We start from the raw sequence: 9,417 nt of genomic DNA on the forward strand, positions 1-9,417 counted from the left end.
GTACTAGCTAATATATCTATTTACGGTTGGAAGTGCGTGCATGCTGAGGAAGACGCCACTAGCTAAGCTATTGCTAGGTGGTTTAATTTTCTTTCATGCAAGGTGGGACCAACGGGTTCGGGGGCCCTCAGATCGTTTTTTTTTTTGCCTTTCCGTTAGGAAAGAAAGAATTCAGATGGTTTCATGGTATGGATGCGACCATTTTGCAATGTATATGCGTGTGATCCACAATTCGTCGTCGTGGGCCACGAAAACGACAGCAGCTTGTTCCCGGACAACCTGAATTTTACCATAACCTTCACAAAAAGGTACTCGTTTATGCCGGATCAACTGCATATCTAGTGAGCGGATTAAAATGACATGCTTCATCCATTTCAAATGGCAAGTTGTTTTATCTTTTCTAAATATATAGTCTTTTTTATATTTAGACTTACGCTATATGCCTATATCTAAGTTGTATGCCTATATCTAAGTCGTACGCAACATTAATTATGTATGTAAAAAAGTCAAAACGGTCTATAATTTGGGACGGAGGGAGTACATAGTTGCCCTTCATTTATGCTGGATCAAGATTGGGCACACCATATTTTTTTGGAGTAATTTTCTTAGCAAGGGCAACACATGTAAGAAGGTAAAATACCTACTACAAATTCAATAATGGTTTCATGTATCTTGAGACAAGTCGTGAAGGCTAATTTTCATAGCTGACAAAGATGTGAAAAATATAATACAACAATTTTTTCATGAATTCTAGAGAAAACTGAAACTGCTTCTAGTTAAATTCCTTACTTTCACGGAAGGCCTCGACTGTTCGTTGGTAGTCACACAGAAATAACCTTATTAGAGCATTTTGGACATGGGAATTATGATCGAAATAGTTGAGATCGAACTAAATCTAACAAATTCCTAAATCAGCCGCACACACTCCAAGACAAAAACACTACCACTCTACAACAAGAGTAAGCTCACAACTTGAGTCCTGCTATACAACCTATTTGCACAATCGTGTTACAACCAGGAGATTAAATGGTTCAAAATCACTTAGATCATATATGTATGTGAAAGCAATTTTCGTAACATGGCTATCAGGTCCAACTACCTCGGCGGCCTGCCCAGTTGATTATCTGGGCTTCATCTAGGGCCAAACAGCCCACCTAGTCCATAGCCGGTCCAACGCGGCCCATCATCTCACACTCCCATGTGGCCTTCTCCCCTTCCACTCGTGCTCACCACTCCCACTCTCCTCCGTCTCCCCAAACCCCAAACCCCACACCCCACCCTACCGCCCCCGCCGCGCCGCCATGGCCGCCGGCGGCCGGCCGTGGCGCGTGATCCCGCGGCCCGTCCTCGAGACCGTCCTCCACAACCACGCAATCCGCCCGCGCGTGCCGCAGCCGCTTCTATTCCACGGGCCCCGCGGCGTCGGCAAGTCCACGCTCCTCCTGGACCGGCTCCTCCCCCGCTGGTCCGAGAACCCCCACGCCACCGCATTCGTCGACTTCCTCCACCCCACGCCCACCTCTCCCGCCTCCCTCGCCGCGGCGCCGTGGTCCCTCCTCCCCGCCGACGCGGCGCCGCCCTCGCTGCCCGACCTCCGCCGCCGCCTCGAGTCGGCGCTCGAGGGCCTCGCCCGCGCCGCCGTCCTTCGAGGTGCCGTGGGGTCCAAGGATGTGCTCGCCGCGCTCTCCCGCTTCCACGGCCTCAGCACGGCGCTCTCCCGCCTGGCCGGGGTGCCCGCCGCTCACTCCTCAGCCACCTCTGTGCCTGCTCGCCGCTCTTCGTCCACTTCTGTGCCGGCGCTCTGGTCGAGGGCCGTGCTCGCCGCGGTGCGCAGGTACGACACCGCGTTCTGCATTGGTGAGGGTGAGGCGACCAACTGCTCCATGGAGGAGAGGGCGTACATGCAGGAGGCCATGGCGGCCCTGAGGGTGGCCAAGGAGGTGCTCGGGCTGCAAGAGGGGTGGAGGAAGGAGGCAATTAGGGAGATGAATAGAACCGGTCGGTTCTCGCGCTCATTGGCCAATTCTGCCACTGATTGGCCATGCCTGTTGCTGGATGTTCTGTCCGGTGTGGCAGAGGAGGATTTCTTCCAGGTACATTTGGTGCTATTTTAAGTTGGGTTCTGGTGGCTTTGTGAGAAAGGGTTTGGTGTAACTTCACATTAATATTGTATCTGTGATGCTTGTCTATGTGCAGCCGAAGCTGGTGCTAAACAATGTTGATGTTCTGAGGAAGGCAATTTGCGAGGACGAGACGATGGTGCCGGCAGCGATGTACCATGATAGCTTTATTTGGAGGGTGATCGCGCTTGGTGCCAATGAACAGTGCTTGCCGGTCATTTTATCAACTTCCGATGGGTGAGTTCTTCTGCTTTCTTTTCCTGCATTGTACACGCTCTATGGCAGTCATGTCTAGAGGTTTTAGAGCTTAAGTGACATAACCTGTGCAGCCTGAATATTAGAGAATAATTATGTTTACAGTTTGGTGCTATTTTAAAGGTACTATGTTTGCTTTAGAGGAAATTTTAGAGGTACTATGTTTGCTTTAGAGGAAAAATTTAGGCAAGGTAAATTTTAGAGGATTTCTTCCAGGTACATTTGGTGCTATTTTAAAGGTAGAAGCAGAAAGACATGCTGTGCTCTCTTAAGTCTTAAGTGCTTGTCATACGGGCTGCACTATCAGTGCTTAGTTGTTTTGCTCCTACTGACTCACTAGCACCCAAACCATTAACTGAAGTGCTAGTTACATCAGAACACAATTTGATGGATAAACCAGATTTACCGCCCACAGGGATTTCATATGCGATGCTGCTGTGTTTTTCTGTCCAAGCATGGCTTCCTATTCCCATGGATCTGTCCTGTGCCTTGTTTTCCTTGCCTTGCAACAATGTTTGCTTTATCAAATCCTGGCACAGCAGATATACTCAAATATACTTGATCAATTGATTTACCCATGTTAGGGACAGCATACTCTGTAAACTGCAATATCTAGCTTGTGTGGCATTTGGGAAAATATACCATCAATGATGTCAGATGCAAGCGATCTAAATTCTGATGAACAACTTTGCCCAATCTATTTTGTGTTCATTTCAGTAAACTGTTCACATTGTATATAGTATAACCTTGTAACCGAATTGTACATTACTGCTTTCTCCGTGTTTGTTCTTCAGTGGAGTTTTCGATGACATTGTTTATTGTATGATGGTACTGGGTAATTGGTTAGAGGATACTGCCATGCCTGGTGCAAAAATGTGATGTGCCACTGCTTCCAACCTGTTACAATAGAGGATTTCTATAAAAATCTATAATACAGAGGACAATTCAAGAAATAGATTTTGTGCTTCTGCGTGCAACTTTTGCTGTGCTTTTTCTCTCACAAAATATTCGACTTATCACAACTGATAGATTTATTCACATACATGTTTAGGTGAATATAACTACTATTGCTGAATACCTGGTAGGAATGTAGATATGGGATTACCCTTTTGCAAATATTTATGAAGTTCTAGTCTTCTAAAGAATTTGCTTATTCTGGACTCTGTTGCATCTTCATTGTCGCCACATGTTGTTCTCTAGCCAGAACACCCCCCCCCCCCCACCAAACCCACCACACGCACTCACAAAAGCCACTTGATTCGAGTTAGTTCTGCACCATTGCACTTTGTCATGGGGGTTAATGGAGTTCTTTTCGTAACATAAACACATTGCTGGAAACTGATAAGCTCATGCTCCTTTTCCAAATCTTTGCAGGTACTATTCTTCTCAAGCATTCGTTGATTTTGGTTTCCCTAATATATTTATTTCTCGTGAGGTATGCTCACTTTATCTTTGGTATGCTGTGCCTTCTTTCCGGTTTGCTATGTTTTACTTAAAGCATAATTATTGGATGACAGACATTTGGTTGGACACCACAAGAAGCTAAGCTGCATATGGTTTCTGAATTCTTCAGTGAACAGGAGGTAGTAAGAATTTAGATCTGCTGATGTTGCCATTTATAAAACATGTATGTATAATTGTATTCCATTCCTACAATTTTCTTCCTTGTGCATAATTTGTTTCTGATTTTTATTGAAGTTGTAGTGGAAAGTTGTTGATGAGGTTCTTGGACCAAACCCACGACAATTATCTGAGATATATATGCTGAAGCAAAAAGCGAATAGACCAGAGTAAGTAACATGCACACTTGGCATTGCCACTGAATTTTGCTTGCTTTATCCCAGGCTGACACTATCTTATCCCTAAATTTGATTCACTTTCACTCTGTTCTCTTTTGGCTAAATGTACCTTTTTGGTCTCCCTATTTCTAAAAAATAGAAGAAATACTATGTTATGCATTTTGGATTGCATATGTCTTTGAATAAAAGGGCAAATTCATCAATTTTATATGCTTTTGTTCCATCCAACAAATTCTACAAGTGCAACAGTTTTAACAACTTTGGTATTTGAGTTTGAACTATTTTTAGTCTGTATCAGGTTTTGTCACTTTTGTCTACTGTATATGTTCCTAGGGAATCTTTTTGGATTCTTTATTTCTCAAGACTTGTTATTTTTCCACATATTCTTTAGCAAATTTATGGTTTGGAGTCTCATTAAGTAGCTCTGTTTCATAATTTTTTGCAGCATACATGATAAGATCATCTTTCTTAGTTACCTTAACTGTGCACGCTGTGTATTTACTGTTACCAATGTTTAATCTCGATTTTGTTACAGGGCTTTTCATGACAGGAATATTGAGGAAATTATCGATACATACCTGGCACATTTGCAAGTGAGTAATTTTTTTCAAACTTAGCTGACAGCTGTCTTGCTGAGACATATATGCCATTTGAGATGACTTCTAATATGAAACTCAAGTTGCTTCCTATTTCACATCTGCTTTTTTACCATTCTTGTGTTTGTTCAAATACCAGACCTGGGAGAATGCACACAAAATAATGGGAAAAACATGACTGTTGTCTCATTTCTGCTCCCCAGGTCTCCGTCGTGAATCCAGCAATGGAGACAGCATTACAAATGTTGCAGAAGTTTGCCTCAGATGTCCGTGAGGGCAAAGTACCAGAGAACAGATTGTCTCATGGTGCACCTTGGAGACATCCACCTCGGGACGACAATCCTGGCTTGTCCTATAAGTGGGCAAAGATTCAGCTAATGGATTTTGTCCAGTCCTTTGTAAACACTGAGTTTGGGGTAATGATATTCTTCCTTTTACAAGCCAGCATTCAGAGTGTTTGATGAATGTTCATTGCACAGTATTAGAGAAGTGGAAAACCTTTCCTTGTTTCCATGTCTTACAAGCATGTGTTGAAAATATAATTGGTTTTGGACATCTTACAACATCTATTTATGGAAAGACAAGAGTTTTAGAACATTTTATTTTGTGTATTGCATAGGTGAACTACCTAGCAGATGACAGCTTGGAAATATTGGATGATCCTGCTGCTGTTGCCATGATGGAGGTATTTTGATTAAACTCTACTTGATGTTGGTTTAATACTTTAATGATATTCATATGATGATGGTGTTGTTGCTGTCTGCTAGGTTGGTTTACTTTATCAACAAAGAGATCCATCCTTTATGCGACCAATCACTCGTGGGATTCAGCGTTGTCTTGCCAGATGGTTCGTTCCTCTACTCCTTGATATTGTTTGAAACGTTTTCATGCCTTGATGTTTATCTTCCATTCCATCTAGGCTTGCTCAACAGAGATTACAGTTGAACATTCAAGAAACAATAGCATTCCTTTGGCAACGTTTGGTACGGGGACGAAGCTACCGCCACTTAATGAAAGAAGTTGGCTACAAGTAACGAGGTATATGGGAAGTTTTCATCGAATCATTTTGTAATACGATCTTATGCTTCATTTGTCATTCATGTTACTTCTGAAAAAAATATTCTTGCATCATGAAGTGATTCTGTTGGACCGAGAACCATTGTTTCCATTTTTTGTGTGAACTAACAGGTGCTTGTGATGGACTGACTCTGACACTGACCAGACACAACTTTCATAAGAATGTTTCAAGCATATATGATTTTGAGTCCGTTCATATTCACAAGTAAGTTGGCTTCATCTGTCATAAGCATTTGCTGTGTTCATTCATCTAGGGAGTATGAACAAATCTGTACTCCATTTTTTAATAGGAAGAACATTTTTGACCATCCAACTATCGCCTCAGTTTGGTTTTGACCATCGAATCGCAAAACCAGGAATGTTTCGCCACCCAACTCTTAAAACCGTTCATATTTGGCCATCGGGCGGTTTTGGTGGGTGGTTTTACTGACGTGGATGCCACATGGCGGTGGGGCCCACTTGTCAGCCCTCCTCTCTCCTCTTTCTTTTCTCCTCTCCCTCTCCTCTCTCCTCCACCGACAGCTGCCGGCCGCCCCTGCGCAAGCCTCCACCGCGCCGGCCTTCAGCCGACCTCGTCCACCCATGCCCCTGCCCCCCATGGCCCTTCCTACCTCCTCCCCTCCCCAGCGCACGGCGGCAGGTGGCAGTAGGAGCAGCGCGGCCGACGCCATAGCACTCCACTGCTGCCACAGTAGCCCTCCGGCGCCACCGTAGCACTCCGCCGTCGCCGCCGTAGCACTCCGCCGTCGCCGCCGCAGTAGTCCTCCGGTGCTGCCATAGCCCTCCGCTGTCGGAGTTCCTCGAAATCGAGGCGCTTGTCAGCCTCAGCTCGCTCTCCATGTCCAGCTGACCAGCGTCAGCACCTTTGCGACCATCTCCCCATCCACATTCACGCGCCCCTGCCTTCAAAACCACGGCGCCCCCATCTTCTTCCTCCCTTCCTCCATTTTCTCCACCGAATAGAGCTCTAGCCACCAACCAAATTCGTCGCCGGTGCTCCAAAAAACCAAATCGCCTCAACCAGAAGCTCATCCACCTTCTGCTCGACCTCCCCATTATCTCCTCACTATGCGCCAGCCACCACCGTGTCGGGGATTTTGAATCCCCTAGCCGCCCCTTGCCGCGTCGGGGGTAGGGCCGCGCCCGCAAGCGCTGGCGTGGGGCCAGGATAGGGGAGACACGGGGGATGGTGGCAGCTGGCGCAGGGGCGGCTGGAGGCGCGGGGGATGGCCGACGTAGGAGAGCGAGGGAGAGGAGAGAAGAAAGAGAGAGAGGAGGGCTGACAAGTGGGCTCCGTCGCTACATGGCGTCCACGTCAGCAAAACCACCCACCAAAACTGCTCGATGGCCAAATATGAACGGTTTAAATAGTTGGGTGGCCAAAGATTCCTGATTTTGCGGTTCGATGGTCAAAACCAAACTGAGTCGATAGTTGGATGGTCAAAAATCTTCTTCCTTTTTAATATATGATGTTTATGCAAGCTAATTAGTTCATTTGAACGTCATATGTTTAAAAACAGAGGGAGTACTTATTTGAGTAATGGTGGCAATGTTCTGCAATGTTTACTTATTTGGGGCTTGCTGTCCTTATTTTAGTTGGTTAGGTGTGAAAGTTCACTTTCCTATAGAGGCCTGCTGCTAATGTTCTTATGCATCGCTACAGCCTAAATGGAATGAATCAATAAATGAACTAACAATGCAGCAATTATTTGTGGTGGCACTTTGAATAATCATGATGTAATTCACTATTGGTTCAATTGATGCTTTAATTTTTGTTGCAGGTGGGAAACCTCGGCAGTTGGCGCCATTCTGGGTAGATGTGGAAGGCTGGTTTTACATTTTCTGCTGGTAACAAAAAGAATCAACCAAGTGATGGCAGCTGTTGTTTCAGTTGTTGACTCAATTTAGTGTTTGGACTAGGGTAATCACCCAAAGTGGCAACAGAAGTTGACTGGGGAGCACCCATATGTCTACATTCTATTAGAATGTGGTGATTCGACATGTACGGTAATTTTTGGGTCACGGAATGCTTACATCATCTCTTTGGTAGTTCATTGAGGTGACTACTGGATTTCACTAAGAGTTCATCCTTATTGCTTCCCCAGTCATTTTTCAAGTGGCAGGAATGTACATGTGGGCCAATAAATCTAGATTTATACAGGTGAAACTAAGCAGTATGTACGCTTGCCGTTCAAGAAGACCTTATTCTCAGGGGACTTGTTCGTCTGCCTGGGGGCTACGAGGACATCTTTTTCAGATGAGATCGTGATACCATTTTATTTTTTGCGCAGTGCAAGCTAACACTTACGATCTTTAATGTTCCTGAACAAAACTACTGTAAAAAGAAACACGGCAAGACGTAAATGGGAGAGATATTTCTCTTACGACGGATGTTTTCGACAGCAAAATTTAGTTCTGAAATCTAAAACAGGAGAGAAGTAGAAAGGATCCTGCTCTTGATTGAGCTACGTTAGAATGTTTTGCTGGCTAATTTTTGAAACGTATATAAAGGTCCATTGCTTTTAAACCGTCCAATATGAAGTTGTATGAATGTTGAGTACGATACACTTTAGTCTTACAGAGTCTCTTCTATCCGTAATATTTGGGATCTTAGCGACGAAGGATGATTTAGCTAGTCCGTTTAGCAACGTGCGTGCATGTATAATCACGAACATCCAAATCCATAACAGTAAGAGCAAGCTAAATGTGTGTTATGGGGTGTTTGATTTGAGGAACAATGGCCTCATCATCGTCCTTGATGGGGTGGTCCAGCATGGGTTTATCCCATTAATTTTTGGTGAGCTGACTCAGTCCATCATGTTTATACTAAATTATCAATTGTGTGCATATAAGCAATGATGTGGTTATAGTCCAATCCATTTCAGTTCATACAGACTTCAATACAGACTTTAATAATGTTGTACTTCCTCCATTCCAAATTGTAGGTTGTTTTGCTTTTTAAGATTTATAGACATACACTATGCTGAGATAGCTGCAGAGATAGCTCATGCTATGCTGAGTTTCGGCCATGTAAAGCCGCAATACTTTGAAGTTTGAAAGTTAGCGCTCTGAAAATTATTGATTAAACTCTGTCGGTGAATCACTTTGCTGATACGTCTGTAACTATGCCAAGTGATTCCTTTCAGAAAATTTTCTGTGATTTATTAGGTATGTCATCATTGATCACGCAAGGTGAAATTACAGATTTTGAGCATTTAACAAAGATGGAGCAAACAGTAGTGGCGAGCATTAATACGTTTATGTAGGTTCTACAAGTATTCCAGTGACTCTATCTGCCCATGTTTCTCAGTTCATTAGAGTTAAAACTAAAGTTGATAGTTTTCCACCGGTATATAAGCGACTGATGAATAATATATTAGGAATACACGGCAAGAGAACAAAACCATGGTAAGACAGAGACAGGTCAAAAGGAAGGGATAATTCAATGCTGCAATACACGGGTACGCGCACGATGCACGCACCAGGCATCTTGAATTCGGAATTAAGCTTGGCATTTAGTACTACTTTGTTATGAAGTTATGATAATTAATTTGATCGGTCCATCAGTTG

At 44.1% G+C, this 9,417-nt stretch overlaps 1 protein-coding gene across 3 annotated transcripts; it reads left to right on the forward strand.

Annotated features, from left to right (window-relative positions):
* The first annotated feature begins 1,252 nt into the window (after positions 1 to 1,252).
* Positions 1,253 to 8,103, forward strand: LOC117845863 (uncharacterized). 3 transcript variants are annotated; one of them, XR_011897628.1, is made up of 12 exons: positions 1,253 to 2,093; positions 2,197 to 2,357; positions 3,750 to 3,810; positions 3,893 to 3,958; positions 4,080 to 4,165; positions 4,710 to 4,767; positions 4,974 to 5,186; positions 5,390 to 5,455; positions 5,538 to 5,617; positions 5,690 to 5,808; positions 5,993 to 6,052; positions 7,629 to 8,103. XR_011897628.1 is itself a non-coding variant. In XM_072292178.1 (11 exons), the coding sequence occupies exons 1-10, from the start codon at positions 1,302 to 1,304 to the stop codon at positions 5,802 to 5,804; spliced, it is 1,698 nt and encodes a 565-aa protein (XP_072148279.1). In that variant the 5' UTR covers positions 1,253 to 1,301; the 3' UTR covers positions 5,805 to 5,808; positions 7,629 to 8,103. The 3 variants fall into 3 exon arrangements, 1 of the variants encoding a protein (XP_072148279.1); XR_011897627.1 differs by having other exon boundaries at positions 1,254 to 2,093; positions 5,959 to 6,052; XM_072292178.1 differs by lacking the exon at positions 5,993 to 6,052.
* The last annotated feature ends 1,314 nt before the right edge of the window (positions 8,104 to 9,417 follow it).

The sequence above is a fragment of the Setaria viridis genome, chromosome 2 (assembly GCF_005286985.2).
Source record: "Setaria viridis chromosome 2, Setaria_viridis_v4.0, whole genome shotgun sequence".
In the NCBI taxonomy this organism is placed as follows: Eukaryota; Viridiplantae; Streptophyta; class Magnoliopsida; order Poales; family Poaceae; genus Setaria; species Setaria viridis.